Below are 18,608 nucleotides of genomic sequence, written 5' to 3'. Positions count from 1 at the left end.
TGAGTTCCAGGACACCCAGAACTGTAACATAGAGAAAACCTGTCTTGAAAAAAAAAAAAGAAAAAGAAAAAGAAATTTTTGAAAACTTACCCAGAGTTGTGTTTTATTGATCTCTTAGGCACTTCTCAACCAGTCAAGTTGATAATCAGGATTAATTTACGCTGTTCTATTCCACTTTCAGCCATATTCTCCTGTTTTTCTTGGCCTTTGTTTTAATTTATTGCATGGCTTATGTTAATTTTTTATATGTCCTTCTCCCTTAATAGTCAAAGTTCCTTGAGACAAGAATCCATGGGGCAATTTGTTGTTTGCCACCTTTTTGTTTTTGTTTGTTGAGGTTGTTTTATGTAGTTTAGGATAGCCTTGAACTTGTGGCTCTTGTGCCTCCACATCCTGAGTGCTGGAATTACAGGTATATATATTATTACGCACAACTGTTATTTCCATTCTTAGTACAGAACTACACATATTTTTTAAAAAGTTCCATAGGAATACTGGTTCAAGAGGCCACTAAACTGGTGAGACCAGGCTTAGAATGTTGGGAACTTAGTCATATAAGACAAAGAGGGCTATTAATATTGAAGTGATAGGGTGTGGTTGTAGGCAGTTAACCTTGGCCTTAAGAAAGCCATGGAGGTACATTTTGATGATCATGTTGCTAGACCAACCAAGAGACTGTTATTATAGGAATTCAGGCATGAGGAAACCCAGTCCTAAGTTAAGGAAACTGTTTTTGCTGTACATCATACGACATTTAATTTGAGAAATACTTTGAAAAACAGGAATATCCCAATAGTTGTAGTATCTAGTGTGTTGTATGTAGGCTGAATGTCCAATAAGGGCTTTATGTGTGTTACCTACTACAGTAGGGTTTATCCCAAGCTTCAGTAATATCAGGCTTGTTTACTTCAGCTTTAGCATACTGTATAATGTATTGCTTTCAAAATCATTTTAGTTGAGTAAAAATTCACATAGTATTAACTTTTTTTATTCATTCTTTTAAAGATTTATTGTGAGCTAGACAGTGGTGGCTCATGCCTTTAATCCCAGCACTTGGATGGCAGAGGTAGGCGATCTTTGTGAGCCCTGAGCAACACAGAGAAACCCTGTCTCAAAAAATAAAATAAAAAACTTATTGTAGGTTTTTGTTTTGTTTTGTTTTATGTATGTGGGTGTTTTGTCTGCATGTATGTCTGTGTATCATGTGCAGGCAATGCCTATGGAACCCTTGTAGCTAGAGTATCAGTTGTGAGCTGCCATCAAAGTTACATTCTCTGGAAGAACAGCTGGTACTCTTGACTGATGAGCCATCTCTCCAACCTCAAGATTAACTTCTTAAAATGGGAAATTTGTTGGCATATAGCAGATTCTCAGTGTCAAGCACTACCAGTGCTTCCATATCACCTGATGTGGAAATCTGACCCTCTATTTCTCTTTAGCAACCACCAGTCCATTTTCTGTTTCTAGGATATTGACTGATTTTTATATTTCATGCCTTTCTGTGTCTGACTTTCTCCAATAATGGATGAAAAGCTGCTAGATGGCACACATGGGTGTGCCTAATAACAGCTCTTGTTTATATAAGTCACACTTTATTTATCACTGATGTGCTGGTTACAGTTGCAAGAAGTGCTGGGATACAGTGTGTCCAGAATTTGCTTGGGTACCTGGTCTGTGGTTTATGTTATTTGGAAGTGAAATGGCTGGGTCATGTGATAGGTCTTCATTTAACTTCCCAAGGAACTGGCAAACTGTCTTCCCTAGCAGCTGATTTTTTTTTTTTTACATTCCCCACAAGGAATGCTCAAGGGTTTATCAATTTGTTATTAATGAAGAACACTAAGGTGGGGAAGGTAAAGAGAACAATGTATTTGTAGCCTTTTGAGTTATTAGAGCTCTGTATTTCAGATTTTGTCTGATGGACTTATTAAATATTGTTTACCATCACTTCAGCACTAAGAATGAAATTTAGCTCAGGGAAATGTATCTAATCCACTGAAGTGCTGTACAGACTACGAAGTGATGACCAGAGAAGTGAAGGAAGGGAACTATAAATAGCCTATGAAGTTCCTTGAGGGCAAAGGACCTACTTGTCTGTACACCTCAACATTTAACAAAGTGATTAGCATGCCAGGGGATGTTTTGGGGGCTCCCAAGACATCCCAGGCCTGGTGATTTGCTAGGACTTATCAGCACTGAGTGCAGTAATATAACAAGAGGGTGCAGTGAATGAACCACTAAAGGAAAGGGTTAGGATTTCTTTCTCACACCAGAACAGACTTTGTCACAGTAAATTGTGACAAATGTGTCTACCAAGGAAGCTTAGCAGAGACTTGAGTGCTGAGGTGGATATGCTGGGGTTCTTCATATAGGGGTATGCTGCCCCTAAATTCAGATTCTCAGTAGGAAAGCAAGCGTCAGCTGATAGAAGCCACTATGACTGGTTCTGAACTAGAACTCTGCCCAGATCTAAGTTCTTAGACATCAAGCTCCTTCGAAGAGTAGCAGTGGGGCTTGCTATGTCCTTCTATACATAGATGCATTTCTAGGCTTTGTGAAGAAAAAGAAGTAACAGAGTAGAGAACCAGCGGGCACTGGAGCATTAAATGGATCTGGATATGTAATACTGGGGAGAAAATTTATAGTCTTTTCTGAGTTCGTTTCCTTACAGTAGAATGATGTATCATAGGGTTTTAGTGAGGGAATATATTGAGACGTTAAATACAAAGTTTATCCTGTACTAGTCAGTAACTTTTAATGTTTCACTCATTTCACATGTAGCAGTCTGGGTCTAATCAGGAGAGAGACTGCTGGAATTTGGACAGGAAATTTGATAAATATAAGGCAGGATTGGTTTATGTTAATAAAGGTAAACTCAAAAGAATGGGACACATAGTAGTAGTTATAATATGCTATTACGATTGATACATGATAAAACATAAATTAGTGTAACTTTTATATGATAGCACCCACTCATGAAGTATGACACCTAAAGAGCTGGCTCCTCCAATGGCTTCCCCACTTTTCACCTCTCCAGACCAGATCTGGACTTTGTTGGAGAGGGCATGGCCATAATTCTATTTTATTTTATTTTATTTTTTAGAAGATTTATTTACTTATTATGTACACAGTATTCAGCCTCCGTGTATGCCCTCACACCAGAAGAGGGCACCAGATTTCATTACAGATGGTTGTGAGCCACCATGTGGTTACTGGGAATTGAACTCAGGACCTCTGGAAGAGCAGTCAGTGCTCTTAACCTCTGAGCCATCTCTCCAGCGCCATAATTCTAGATTACAGAGAACAAAGTCTCATTCTGAATTGCCAGTTTGCCCTCCAGGATAATGGAGAATTCAAGGGTAGCTGAATTCCCAGAGGTCTTTCTGCTCTGTAACAGCCTACAGAGGGGAAGCTTCCAGCTGTTGGCTGCCCAGTATCACAGGAGCAGGAAGGAAGGGGAACTGCTTTTCCTATAGGAACAGCTAGGACCTGGAAGCAAGCAAGACCTTTTCCTCCTCAGGTGTCTCCGCTGTGCCCCCTACTGACAAAGTTCCACATCATTCATGCTAGCAAAGCAAAATTAAAGAGCCCAGGAGAAAAGGCAGTTTGGAGATAGAGACATCTTTGCAGATGCACACATATCATTAAAACTGAAGACGATGGTAAATGGGTGGGATTCTAAGGGACCTTAAAAAATGCAAAGAAGGTGGATCCTTATGTGCTTGAAAGAGCTGTTCTCAGGGTGGGACCAAGACCTAGACATGAGGTGAGGACCTTAGAACCTTAGAAAACCTAGGGTGAATCTTTATGACCCTTGATTTTACCATGGGTTCTTGGGCACAACACTAAAAGCCCAGAATAAAGAAGAAACCGTTTGACTTTATGAAAATTAAAAATTTTTAGCTGGATGTAGTATCTCCTGCCTGTAATGTCAGTACTTAGGAGGCTGAAGCAGAATTGTCACGTTTTAGATCAGCAGGGCTACATAGCAAGATTCTGTCTTAAAAAGCAAACTAAAAATCCAGAGATAATAATGGAACGAAGGGCAACTTACTGGTGGAAAAAGTATTTGCAGCCAGGTAGTGGTGCACTCGGGGGCAGAGGCAGGCAGATCTCTCAGTTTGAGGCCAGACTGGCCTACAGTGCAAATTCCAGGATAGGCAGGTATGCCTACAGGGCAAATTCCAGAATAGGCAGGTGTACACAGAGAAGCCCTATAAAAAAGGAGGAGGGGGAGAAAACTATATTGGTATCTAAACACAAGATAAGCAATAACATCTAGTAACAAAATAATCTTCAGCAGCTCAATTAAGCAAAATAATTTAATAGACTGTCAGGAGTGTTCTGTAAGCATATCTAAATGACCAAAAATGACATGGAAAGATGCTCAGTTCACTAATCATAAGAAAAAGAAAATTAAAGCAATCATTAGATGCTATTTCACACCCACAGGATAACTATTAAGAAAAAAGAGGACAAAATAAGCAAGTGTCTGTAAGGATAGGGAGAAATTAGAGTCCTTCTGTATTACTGCTGATAGGAATGTAAGGTGGATGGCATTGGTGCTAGACATGGTGGTAACTCAAAAAGTCACCACTCCTGGGTGTAAACCCAGCTGAGCAGGAGGCAGGTGGTGAGTGGGTGCTTGTCCTTCTAGATGCTTCGCAGCTTTACTACAGCGGTCAAAGGTAGAAGCATCACTATTTTTTTAATCAAGTTTTTAACATCTTCTATGAAACTGAGTGGTCATTTGGCACGATTTCTGAGGAACTGGTGTTAGAGGGCGCTAAGAGAAAGGTTAAGTAAGACCTGGTAAGTAAGCTGTGGAGTGCATGTTCACTTGTCATGTAATTTCTCCTCTGAGTCATTGATCAGCTGTAGAAACTGCAACAAGGGAGTCATCCTTTTGAGCATCTCTGTGTTAAATTCTGTGCCAGGTAAGCTTGTCCTGTGTTACCTGACCATCACTGCTTTGTGAGGTAGGTATTCTTTCTTGCATAGTCAAGAAACTGAGGTGTGCTTCCTTGCTAGCATCCTGCAGTTAGAAAGCAATGTATCCAGTATTTGAATATATGTATCTCTCTGACTCCCAAAGCCCACACCTTTCCCTGCTGCATGGAAACAGGACTTGGATGTGAGATCAGTGGTCAATATGATTTGAGAGCAGAGAATTCTAATTTACTTGATACCTGTTTCTTTGAAAGGCAAAATAGAGAACACCTCTCAACTTCTTCGCCTCCTCATCTCTAAAGAAAGGGGTTGATTCATGTTTTATATCTCATGGCTTATTGAAGAGATGGGCTATGAGGAACTAATACAGTCTCCTTTCAGGTTTGATATGAGATGTGTTCAACCAGGTATTTCTAATTAAAGCAAACAAATAGTGAAATCATCAAGGTCAGGGTGTGTGTGGTGAAATCATCAAGGTCAGGGTGTGTGTGAGTGTAACAAAGAACTGTCATCCATTGTGACCAGTAGGTGCATTGAGCTGTATTTTGTAATAGCAAGAAGGTTTATGTAATGGCTTTAGCAGTTAGCAATTGAACCTTGAACTGGAAGCATGCTAGACCTACCAGATCTACACCCCTCAGAGCCTTCATCTTATCTCTAAGTACTTTGAACCCTGTGGTTTGGGAACAGAGTGATACCATGATTGCTTAGCAGCCTCTCTTCTTGAGTTAGAGGTGTTTGCTGCTGGGATTCATATGCAGCTTACGCTCATGTTCAGTGCCTGTGGTATTTACTCCCTTCTCTGTTTAAACTAGAGCCAGTACTTGAAAAGAAGTAACTTGCAGTGAGCAAAGTAATGAAATGACTGGAGGAATTGCCCCTAGTACATGTGGCATAAATCATTTCTACTTCCATTGTTCCAAATGTATGCAAGGCAGTAAATTCAATTCAAACGTTATGGCTGGTGGAGATGAGGCCAGTTCCTACCTTCCTTTGTTTCCTTTCTTCTCCTAAGGCACAAATTTTGCTTTATTCTTACTATCTTTTGTCTTCCATTTTGTGAAATTGGTTTGATTTTGTTAGATACAAAAATAAATAGTGATGGTGTTAAACTGGGTCCATTTGTGTCTCTTCTGAGTTTTGACACAAAATGTGTTGGGGAGAAGGCAGTAAGCAAACTGCTGACATGACCACTCCATTATTAGGGAAGATTTTGTTGCAGATATGAGGGAGGGAGAGAAAACAGACAGAGGCATTTGGAAGAGTCCAGAACAGAGTGTAAGGGAATCAGACTGGACATGGCCAGTGCTTGGAAAGTGGGAGAGCAGAAGAGAATAGTGGATATAGCAAGAGTTAGAGATTAAGAGGGAGTGAGTGCAGGATGTAGAGAATAGGTGATCATAAGGAGTGTGAGTAGCGGGGTGAGGGAAAGACCAGGATACCTAAGGGGGGTAACAAGTACTTGTAGCTAGGGACTAAGAGAGTGTGCGGGTGGAATGGGCTTTGTTATGCAGGTCAGTGGAGCCATGCACCCCTTCTAGCAGTAAGGGAAGAACCAGTTTCACAAGTTCCTGAGGAATGCTGGGTTTTCTTTAACTACGAGAAATCTTCCAGTAGTTCAGTGTGTGCTCATTTATTGTTGTCTGGACAACTTGAGACCTAACAGTGGTTTAGTTTTTGAACATTTTTCACTGATTAGCTTATCTTATTATATATTTATTGTTTCTGCCCCTGTTCCCACCCAGCCTTTATCAGTGATCCTGACTGGGATGACATGCTTTCATGATAATCTTTAGATTGGTAAAGCATGACCTGTTGAGTACATAAGACAGGAGAATGTGCAGTGTGGTGTCCCCCTTGGCTCCTGGGAGACTTAGTTTTAGTGCTGTATGTACTGCTGCTTGGGGGTCTGTTTCACAATTGTAATTGTGAACCAGAAGCAGGACCTTTGAAGTTCAGCATTGGTATGTGCTCTTAGTACTCGTAGCACTCCATAGTTGTACTTAAAGTTGCTTTAAGGTTCCTCCCATGCAGTATTTGTGGCAAAGGTGTTTTTGTACATATATTAATTAATTCAGAGCTAATACCGATAATTTTTAGAAAGTAGGGTGGTTTTTTCTTCTTCTTCCAGATTTATTTATCATGTATACACTGTTCTGCCTGCAGGCCAGAAGAGGGCACCAGATCTCATTACAGATGGTTGTGAGCCACCATGTGGTTGCTGGGAATTGAACTCAGGACCTCTGGAAGAGCAACCAGTGCTCTTAACCTCTGAGCCATCTTTCTCAAGCCCTAGAAAGCAGTTTTTAAAAAGTGTCTTTAAAAACCGTTGTCTCAAGAACAAGAGTGTGGTAGAACACTTGCTTGGCATGCATGAAGCCCTACCTAGGCTGAGTCCTTCATCTTTGGGACAAAGGCAGAAACTGATGAGTACTGAAACAAACAAACAAAACCCAACCATACTGCTGTCTATTCGGCACGCACCAGTCTGTCAGTTTTATTTGAGGTTTTGTCCTAAATAAGAAACTAGGGACACTAGGCTGTTGTGCCTCTCCCTCGTTCAAAAAGAACCCTATGGTTCTAAATAGCTTTATCCACACTACATGTGATCATCAGGACTGCACTGTCAATAGCAAGGACACTGGTGCCTTGATGGTCAGATAACTGTTGCTGGTTCATCCTTGCTCCATAATGGAAGGTTCTTCTGCTTGAGTGGATCTTTCAAACACAGGTGTGTCAGCGAAGATAGAAAAGCAGGTAGCATTTCTTTTGCTGTGTCACTCCTCAGTGTCCACTAGCACACTCCGCATCTATTACGGTTTTGCTTACTTATGGTTTAGTCGCTGACCTCCGTAGCTAATGAGCATTTCTGTGGTAGTGATTATACACACTGCTTAAAACTCAACATTGGGCCAACAAGGTATCTTAAGTGAGTAAAGTGCTTGCCATGCAAGCCAAATCATATGAGCTTAGATCATTCTTAGAGATTCGCCTTTATTTTTAAATGTGCAGATAGGTTGTTGAAATCACATAAATGATAAATTTCTCCATTGCGAGAGAAACTGAAGTTCCTCCTAGGTTTTCACTGTGACTGACAGTCTACACACATGCTTCCTGAGTACATGGACTAGTGATTCTCTGTCCCACGCTACCGTCTCGCCAGCAAGAACGACGCGGGGCACTTAGGATACTTCTGCAGTAAAGCTTTAATGCCTCTTGAGAGGGAGAGCATCAGCTTCCAAAGCGGAGACCCCGAATGAGGGGAACCCAGCCCTTATAAAGGAAACAGTCCTCGCTTCTGACGTGTCACTCTTGGATTGGTCCACTGCCCATTATCCCAGATGATGCCTCGGGAGTAGGCAGGGACGCAGCGGTAGAGAGTTACCAAGCACGTGCGCTGGGATTAAAGGCGTGTGCTACATCACCTTGAACTCACAGAGATCTGCTTGTCTCTGCCTCCCAGGCATTGGGACCAAAGGCGTACACTACCACGCCTTGAGGTCACAGAGGTCAATCTGCCTCTGTCGCCCAGGCATCAGGACTAAAGGCGTGTACCGCCACACCTTGGGGTCACAGAGGTCAATCTCTACCTTTGTTCCTAGAAGCAATGGAGAATGTGGTCCGGCCCTCCACAATTCTCTAGAGTAGAGAGAATGATGGGTTTCTACTAGGTGATTTTGTCCTATTGATTGCCTGCCAGTGGCCCCTACATACTTATTTTCTACCCCAAGTATGATGATCCCTGTTTGTGCATATTTTTTTTCTTTAAATATTTATTTATTTATTATTATACAGTATTCTGTCTGTGTGTATGCCTGCAGGCCAGAAGAGGGCACCAGACCTAATTACAGATGGTTGTGAGCCACCATGTGGTTGCCGGGAATTGAACTCAGGACCTTTGGAAGAGCAGGCAATGCTCTTAATCGCTGAGCCATCTCTCCAGCCCCTGTTTGTGCATCTTGATGATTATAATAGTTTTATTTTACTTTTTGCTGATCTCATGAATGAGAAGTGATGTCTCAACTCCAAAAGGATGCCTATAGGCTGTGTGAGACTGTGCTTACGTTTCCCAGCCACCCAGACCTGAATAATCACACAGAAACTATATTAATTACAATACTACATGGCCGACAACTTAGGCATATTCTTACCTAACTCTTATATCTTAAATTAACCCATTTTTATTAATCTGTGCATCACCATGAGGCCGTGGCTTCCAGGAAAGGTTCTAGCGTCTTTCTCCTTCAGCAATGACATCGTTTCTCTTTTATTCTGCCTACTCTGTATATCTCTGTTTGGATTTCCTGCCTGGCTTTACTCTACTAAGCCATTGCCCAAAACAGCTCTGTTTATCAACCAATAAAAAGCAGCATATGTACAGAAGGACGTTCTATATCAGCTGTAGACACAGTATAACCAAGAGGAATTTCAGTATTCATCAGCAAGAAAGTCGAATGGAAATACCTGTCGGCATTTATAAGGATACTGTACTAGAGCAGCATTCAGAATGAATGGAACGAAGTGGTGTGCATTAGTGGAAATGAAGCTCACAGTATTGAGCAAGTTGCTATAAAACACATACTGCAAGATCCATATTTAGAAAATCCAAAGTCATGCGAAGTTAGTGCAGAGAGATTGGAGTCTACCCAGTAAAACTGAAAAGGAAAGCCATGTTTTTTCATTTAGTTCAGACCAGTCTGAGACATGGCTCTCCAAGTTCCAGAAGAGTTCCCAGTAAGTAGCCTTAGCCTTGTTGTACAACAGGCAGTGATGTTTTCAGTCTTCACTTCTGGTGTTTTTGATGATACTGACTTCTGGATTACAATCTCTTTTTTACAGAATTTCTGTATTGTTGGTTTCTAGGATGTCAGAACACAAGATGTATGTTGGAAGAATGGGTCCTTGTTAGCAAGTGCTTGGACTTTTTGATTACTTTTTTAATTTCAATAGCTTTTTAAAATTCGTTTTGCATGCTGGCTGCAGTTTCCCCTCGCTCCTATCCTCCCATTCCTTCTCCTTCCCCGTCATGCCCTCCTCCTCACTTTCCATATGCCCCCCTCCCTGTCCACTACCACTGGCTCCATTCAGAAAGGGGCAGGCCTGTCATGGGCTTGAACAAAGTGTGACATATCGAGTTGAGGCAGGAACAAGCTCCTCCTTGCTAGCATGGGGAGCAGGTTCCAAAAAGCCAGCTAAGTGCCAGGGACAGGTCCTGATCTCACTATGAGGAGCCTTACAAAGAGACCAAGTTTGCAAGTTTGCAACTTTGACTACTTTTTAAATCATAATCTCTCTGAGAAAATGTTGAAATTTTTATAATTAAAGGGTAATATGGAATGGTCCTTGAGATGAGAACCTGCAGAATGAATAGAACAGGATTCTGGAGTACTGGGTTCTGTAGGCCAAGGTCAGCAGTTCCTCAAAAATAGGAAAGAGACCCTGACACATTTCTGTGTCATCTCCTCTTTGCCTTGTCCTCTTCCCCATTTTCCCATCCTGGAATATACTGTGGGGACTGCTCATGATCTGAGTGTTTTCTTCATCATCACCACTGTTAGGGGATGGTGGTGAGATAAATCTGCAGAATCTAGAACAAGGATAGTACATGTGGATTTCAGGAGCCACGTTCTCTATCCTCTCCTGTCTTGCTTTTTCCTGCCCTACCCTGTCACATCTGTTATATGTCTCTCCTGTAATTTCTAGTGTGAAAGAAACCCAACATTATTTTTTAACTATTTATTGTTTTTATTTTTATTATCTTTTTAATTTAAAATGTATGTGTGTATATACATGCACATATATTTTGTATGTACATATAAACACATGTCACAGTGCATGTGTGGAGGTCCGAGGACAGCTTTTGGGAGTCAGTTCTTGCCTTCTATGCCGTGGGTTCAAGAGACTGAACTCAGGTTCTCAGCCTTGGTGGTAGGCTCCCTTATCAACTGAGCCATCTTGCTGGCTCCCTAACTATTATTATTTTAAAAGTAAGAGATTGACTGAGGTGTTCCTACACTATTAATTTCACCTTTTCAGAAGTGTTTTTTTTCACCAGTAGAATCACTGAGCTGTATATCTATCACCAGTACCCGATTCTGAGCAGTTTCATCACCACAAATAAAACCTGTTAGTGGTTACTGCTCGTTTTACGATGTTGCCTCTGAAGCCACTCATCTATTCTGTCACCATAGATTTGTCAGGTTTGGACATTTCCTGTAAATAGAAGGCTGACACTTGTGGCTATTTTTTTTAATTTTTTTTGGGTCTTTTTTTTGCTTACTGTGTCGTTTTCAAGATTCATCCACACTTAGCATCCCATTTCTTTAATTGTTCTATTGGTCACTGTTTTACTCTCTGGGTCCTCTGAAATTAGGCTGCTCTGGACACTTAATGTGTTCTGTTTGGATGTGTGTTTTTGTTTCTTTGGCTGTATTCCCTGTTGTAGAATTTAAGTCCTACAGTAACAGTGTGTTTAACTTTATTTTAATTTTAATTTAATTTTATTTTATTTTTCAAGACAGGGTTTCTCTGTGGCTTTGGAGCCTGTCCTGGAACTAGCTTTTGTAGACCAGGCTGGCCTCAGACTCACAGAGATCCACCCGCCTCTGCCTCCTGAGTGCTGGGATTAAAGGCGTACGCCACCACCTGGCTTATTTTATTTTTTTCATCGTGTGTGTGTGTCTGTGTGTCTGTGTGTCTGTCTGTCCTACAGATGATACACAGGGATCATCAAAGCCTGAGTTGTAGGCAGTTATGAGCCTTCTGACTTGGGTGCTGGGCATGAAACTCAGGTCCTCTGCAAGAACAGTCTATGTTCTTAACCACGGAGTCACACTCCTTGTGTTTTACCGTTTGGGGGACTACTTGGCTGTTTATAAGATGATGTATCACTTTTCTATTTTTCATCAGTTGTGTACAGAATCTAGATTTTTCCATCCTCAACCTTGGTGCTATCAAGACTTTTGATTTTAACTACCTCACTGTGTGTTGTCTATGTGGTTGGGCTGCAGCAGTGGCTCATTAGAGTCTCCTTGCTTGCCCTTTTCTTACCTGCATCTGCATAGCTTTAAGAGAAGTGACCATTTAAACCCTAATTTCATTTTAAAGTTATTTTTTTCTTTCCTTACTGAGTTGTAAGAGTGCTTTCTATACTTTGGACACTTTTCCTCTATCAAATGTGGTTTGCAAATGTTCTCCATTATGTAGATTGCTTTTTTCCCCTGGTGTCCTTTGAAGGACAAAAGTTGTAAATTTAATGGTGTTTAGTTGACCTCACTTTCTGGTTTTCAGTGCTCTTGGTGTTGTAGCGGGAAAAGTGTTGCTTATCCAGAGGTACTGAAGGTTTCATTTTTAAGTTTCAATTTTAGGTCAGTCTGTCTGGAGTTAATTTGTTACATAGCACAGGGCCTTAATCCTTTTACATGTGGCTATTCAATTGTCTCATATTTTTTCTTAAAAAGACTATTCTTCCTACCTTTGGCTTTCTTGGCATCTTTTAAAAACATTAATTGGTCATAATTGCGAAGCTTTAAAAAATTTGTTCATTTCTCAGTTATACTTTATTGACCTGCATATCTAGTCCTCACCCATCCAAAGGCTTTTATTTAAAAGGGCTGGAGACATAGCTCAGTGGTAGAGTGCTTGTCTAGTACATGTAAGACTCTGGGTTATCTTCCCAGCAGCACTCACATGCACACATAGGAATGGTTGTGGAGGAGGATAATTCATCTTTATGCAGAAACAGAAATGCCAGTGTCACACTGTCCTGATTGTTGTAGCTTTGTAGTGAATTTGGAAATCCTGTTCTTCAACTCCTCTCTTCTCAAGATTTTTGATTTTTGATACCCATAATTTTTAAAGGCAGTAAGTTATCTCTTATAACAACTAATGGTTTTTATTTTGATTTGAGACTACAAATATTTAAATGGTCAGCAGAAATTTAGGTACAGAAAATAGCTTAGATTAGAATTTCTAGCTTATGTAAAACCAATTTCATTTATTCGCTTAAATATTGTTTTAGGTGTCTATCATGTGTTAGTTATTGTGCTAAATCTTGGGAGGGAACAGAGCATAATGGACAAGATGCAATGGCTCTGTATAAACTTAAATTGACTCTTTGATATTTTGAAGTGAGTGCTTACTTTGACTATATATGCATACATATTTATGCTTTTAAATGTAATTACATCTTTGATGTAGCTGCCATTAAGTGGAAAAGTTATTCTCTTTCCATGAAGCCTCATCAGTGAAAATTCTTCTTGTTTCTTCTCTTCAGTATGAATGAAAATCCAGGTGCCTGGAAGAGGATGGAGTTCTTTAAGTAGCTGCAAGTTCTTTGTAGATTCTTTAGAAAGTATATGCTGTCATTACTCCTTTGTGCATACAGTGCCTCCTCCTAAAGTTCACTGGGATACAAGGACATCATTATTAAAGTTTCTTATGTTTTCAGTCATTTAACATTAATTTGGAAGTTTTAGTATTCAGTGTCTGTTGCCTGAATGATCATGTGAGTTTTCTGAGCCATAAGTGGGTGCTCAGGCCGTGTGTTGTGGGACTGAAGTAGTTGCGTAGCTTTTGTTAGCTAGCACCTCTGCCCTCATGGATCTTGATTGGTGTGAATATGAGACACACTAAATATGATGACTTTTTTAAAGAAGGAAATTAAAATAATGACATAGAAAGTTAACTGTGCAAGGAATTTAAGTGATACTACTATGTATGCACACTAGGAGTCCCTTCAGTCCACAGATGATTGAGTGGTAGGGAAGTCTTAAAGAGAAGTACAATTTCATCTGTGTTTAAAAGAACTGATAGAATAAACTGAAACCTTCTAGGTTAGAAAGCATTTTTTGGTAGGGTCAGTACACATGGAAATGTGTAGAATTCTGGTTCTCCTACTGGAGAACTTCTGGGTCTGCTCAAACACCAGGGGTGAATAAAGTTAAGGAATTATTCTCCCCATGTCTCAGTAATACTGTGCTTGAGGTTCACTGTGAAGGAAAACAGTTTACTTGCATAAAGAGGAAACTAGGTTTTGTCTGTAGTGTGTTTGTGGCATTGTAGAACTTAACTGGGGAGTGTGTATAGTAGGCAGGTAGAATACCGATATGGCAAATTTGGGAACTTGGGCAGAAATTCATTTTTGATTGGTTTGGATGATTTTGATTTTTAACATTTTCTTTTAAAGTTTGATTATTATTTTTCTCTTTGTCTTAGAACGAGCCACTGACCTCTGGTTATCATGGATTCCCAGCACGGGACAGTCAGGTGGGTGCTTGTTTTGTCTAACTCTGTTATGTGCGTTCTGAAAAGATGCATTAAGAGAAAAATGATATCTTTTCCCGAAATTACTTATTCTGGAAGGTAATACAGTTTGTTTTGCCAATGAATTTACTTTTAAAGATTATGAATTAAGTACATTTCTTAATCTTAAAAGTATTGTAATCATGTTATTTAAATTATGGATCTTATAGGAGGAACGATCTTTTAGCGGTAATACCTCTGTGATGCTTTTTATCTCTAGGCTGTGTAATTTTTTAGCCTGGTTTTCTTGATACCTCCTAGTTCTTAATACTAGACTTGTCTTTTTTATTTTCTATTACTTGGCTTTTGCCTTCACAGATTACTTGAGTCTTTGCAGTAAACTGCAGCAAGACAATTCATTCTTCTCCCTGGGGCGTTCTTAGTTGGATGACTGTCTTCAGGACAGTCAGTGTGTAAACCCTCAGCCTCAGGACAGCCAGTGTGTAAACCCTCAGCCTCAGGACAGCCAGTGTGTAAACCCTCAGCCTCAGGACAGCCAGTGTGTAAACCCTCAGCCTCAGGACAGCCAGTGTGTAAACCCTCAGCCTCAGGACAGCCAGTGTGTAAACCCTCAGCTTCAGGACAGCCATTGTGTAAACCTTGAGCCTCAGGACAGTCAGTGTGTAAACCCTGAGCCTCAGGACAGCCGGTGTGTAAACTCTCAGCCTCAGGACAGCCAGTGTGTAAAGCCCTCATCTTCAGGACAGCAGTGTGTAAACCCTGAGCCTCAGGACAGCCAGTATGTAAAGCCCTCATCTTTAGTAAAGCTGATGTGTAAGCCTCAGCCTCAGTACAGCTGGTATGTAAAACACGTTGTTTCTGGTATTTAAAGATTTGAGCAGATGAGACTGGAAGGCGTAAGGTAGGACCCATAAAAACCATACCTTAGAGAAATGTGTGAACTAACTTGTCAGTAGGATATTAACATTTTTGTTTTGTTTTCTTTCATTTTATTTTTCAAGACAGGGTTTCTCTGTAACTTTGGAGCCTGTCTTGGAAATTGCTCTATAGACCAGGCTGGCCTTGAACTCACAGAGATCTGCCTGTCTCTACCTCCCGAGTGCTGGGATTAAAGGTGTGCACCCTCACTACCTGGCTAGGATATTGACATTTTAAAGGATATTTGAAAGGGCGATTTCTGATACTTTCAGAGGCTTTATAGGTTCTTTATAGGGTTGTCCATAAAAGCCATCTATGTTACTCTTGTCCAAGGGACACATGAAATGGCAGTGTTAAGTGAAAGATTTGAGTAATACCTCATTCTAGAAGGTGACTGAGTCTCATCAGAGTTGCTAAAGCCAATCTCACCAACTAGGATAATCAACAATTCTCTCCTTGACTGCCTTCTGCATTAAAGATTTTTATGCTTGGTATTTTTATTTTTGCTAGCTTGATGTCAGAGTGCCCTCAGGAGAGGAAGGACAGAGGAAGATTTGTTCTTCTCAGGGTTCATCTCCCAGTGGAATCTTTACTATTCAAATAGAATATGGGCTCTTTTCTTAAAAGATACGGTCACCGACCCCAAATCTAAAGAGAATGTAGAAGTCAACTGTGTTTTTCTTTTTAGTGTAGGTCTGCCCTGGAATTTCTTCTGGCAGTGGTATTTATGACATTTGGTAATTCTGATTCTTGGCATACATCAGAAAGAACATGCTGGTGCCTAGAAATGAGCCCCTACAGATTCCCACAGGTTGGGCTTAGTGGTTGTAGTGTTAGAAATCGCTGCAGATTTCTGCATGCAGAAATGGAACTGTAGTGTTAGGGGCTGCTTTACACAGAGTGGTTTTTCTCTGTATTATCTTTTGCTTTTTACCCAGGGTGCTAACATATAAGAGATCACGTTCAGTATCCTAATCTAGCCTTAAACAGTAACACACATAGTTCATTATTTATAAAATATTGCATATTTGAGTATTAGAAGGTAGGGTAATGATGTACCTGTAGGGAAATAGACTTCTGAATTTGAAGGCTCTGGAAGAATACTGTCCAGTTTTGTGTTCCTGTGGGGACTGCAGATCAATGAGGAGGTAAGCAAAAGGACTTAGTAAGGAATTGTTAAAGCTCATACAGTAGTGTGTCTGCCCCACAATCCTTCATTTCTCTTCCTTTGCCACAGGGAGCTGTTTGTGTAACTGTGTGCTCATTATTTGTGCTATTGTGCTGTAGGCTGGCACAGACCCTTTGCAGTGGGGCAGAGCTGCTGGTTTACTTGAGGCGTATTCTATTGATGAAAGATTTATTTCAGTTTATTTTCTTGGGGTTTGTTTTGTACTGTGGCTGGGTCTTTGAATTAGGGATCGTAGAAGACTGTAAATACACAAGTATTGAATAACTGCTTTTTTGTATTTGATGGATACAGAATCCAAATAAGTGCTGCTAATTAATGCACCTAACCTCGTGAACTCTCACTTGGTGCTTTGAGACTTGGGAGGCATTTATCAGTGTGAAACACTGGTCACTGTACAGTCTACACTGGGCAGGAACTGAACTTGTGGTCTTTACAGCTCCCCAGTGTGGATTTGTCTTTGCAAATCCAGGAGCTGGAATGGAGGTGGGGTGGTGGGGTGAATTTTAATTGTGAGCCTTTATTTGCTTTCCTTATTCTTTTAGGCTTCTGTTATAAACATGTAAAAACTCTTTCTATCCAGGGCTTTCATCAGCATCTAATGCTCTTCTGATTGTTGTGGAATGTTGTCATCAGTGACTTCTTATTTCTTCCTCTCAGACTTTTCCCTCCCTCCCTCCCTCCCTCCCTCCCTCCCTCCCTCCCTCCCTCCCTCCCTCCTTCTCTCCCCCCTTGATTTTTATTGAGCTCTACATTTTTCTCTGCTCCCCTCCCTGCCTCTCCCCTCCCCTTCAACCCTCTCCCAAGGTCCCCATGTTCCCAATTTACTCTTTTTCTACTTAAAATAGACAGGCAAGTGTTCCTTTGAAAAGGTAAGGAAACCAGTAAACCGCCTTCCCCAAGGCTGCAGGCAAGTCAGTTCTTAATCAGATCCTTAACTGTTCTTGTGCTTGTGATCCTTCCCTTCTGGAGGTGGAAGGTGATTGACACTCACTCGCTCGCTCTTGTTTTACTTCCATTTAGAAATTTCCTAGACTTTGTAATGTTTAGGAAATAGATCTAGGTAGGAGTTCATGGTCAACTTAGTGGACCTGCATGTATTGTATATCCAACACGTTCATCTTGTTATAAAGGATAAGATAAAACATGGTTATAACCCAGGAAGAGAAGCAGAGGGGAACTCATCTACTGGTACAGTTTCACTTTCTTCCTTTTTGGTGGTGTTTTGTTTTTGAAACAGGGTCTTTCTGTGTAGCCGTGACTGTCCTGGAACTCTCTTTGTAGACCAGGTGTGCAACTCAAAAGGAGATCTGCCTGCCTCTCTGCCTCCCAAATGCTGGGATTAAAGGTGTTAATCATCACACCTGGCACAAGGTATTTTTGTTGCTGTTGTTTTAAGATTTGTTTATTTTTATTTTATGTGTTTGAGTGTTCTGCATGCATATATGTGTGCCTGGTGCCCCTGGAGTTCAGAAATGGGCTCTGATCCCCTGTAACTGGAGTTATTGATGGTCGTTAGCGCCCCTGTGGGTGCTGGGAACCAAACCAAGTCCTCTGCAAGAGTAATGAATGCTTTTAACAATCTCTCTAGCCTTACTTTGGGTTTCTTAAGCAAGGTTGGCATAGCCTTTTTTCCTGAGCAATGACTGGGACTGTAGTCCATTTCATTCATAAAGTGCTCAAATCCACACTGATACTTGCCAGTATGGTTTTTCTATAAAGCTGGGGAAGGCTAACATTGTTCCAGTTTTACAGATATAGAATCAACTCAAAAAAGCCAAGTATTTATCAAAGCCATCCAGGATCTTAGGCTGGTAATGCCATTTAGTCGTTTAGAATTCTAAGTACTGGGGGCTGGAGAGATGGCTCAGTGGTTAAGAGCTGCTCTTTCAGAGGACCCTGGTTCAATTCCTGAACACCCACAGGGCAGCTAACAACTGTCTGTAACTCCAGTTCCAGGGGATCTGACATCTTCATATGAACATACATGCAAGCAAAACACCAATGCACATAAAATTAAAAAAAATTTAAAAGTCTTAGCTACTTACTGCCTTTTAAAAATGGTATTAGCATATATTGGTTTTATATAATAATGAGTTTCAAAATGGTATTTTCTTACATGTATATAGTATATTAATCATGTTTATACTCCTGTTGCTCTCTTTTGTCCCCCTCTTACTGCTTTTACTAACCCTTTCCTCTTCCCAGTTCGTCTTTCTTCTGCCTTATCCCACAGCCCCTGTGACTTAGTGGATTTTATTAAGGCAGTTTTTAGAAGGACACGGTGAGA

At 40.7% G+C, this 18,608-nt stretch overlaps 1 protein-coding gene across 24 annotated transcripts in view; it reads left to right on the top strand.

The window, feature by feature from the left end:
• Window positions 1-18,608, top strand: part of Rbfox2 (RNA binding fox-1 homolog 2) — a 252,997-nt gene that overhangs the window by 72,718 nt on the left and 161,671 nt on the right. For all 24 annotated transcript variants that reach the window (XR_014997860.2, XM_085678310.2, XM_085678315.2 and 21 more), the window contains exon 2: window positions 14,167-14,217. Coding sequence is in view for 23 of the 24 variants with exons in the window: in XM_085678310.2 (XP_085534436.1) it covers window positions 14,167-14,217 (51 nt within the window). In the remaining variant the exon portion in view is untranslated. The remainder of the gene's footprint in view (window positions 1-14,166; window positions 14,218-18,608) is intronic.

This window comes from Myodes glareolus, chromosome 19 (assembly GCF_982192425.1).
Source record: "Myodes glareolus chromosome 19, mMyoGla1.1, whole genome shotgun sequence".
Taxonomy (NCBI): Eukaryota; Metazoa; Chordata; class Mammalia; order Rodentia; family Cricetidae; genus Myodes; species Myodes glareolus.
This window is presented reverse-complemented; position numbering and strand designations above follow the sequence as displayed.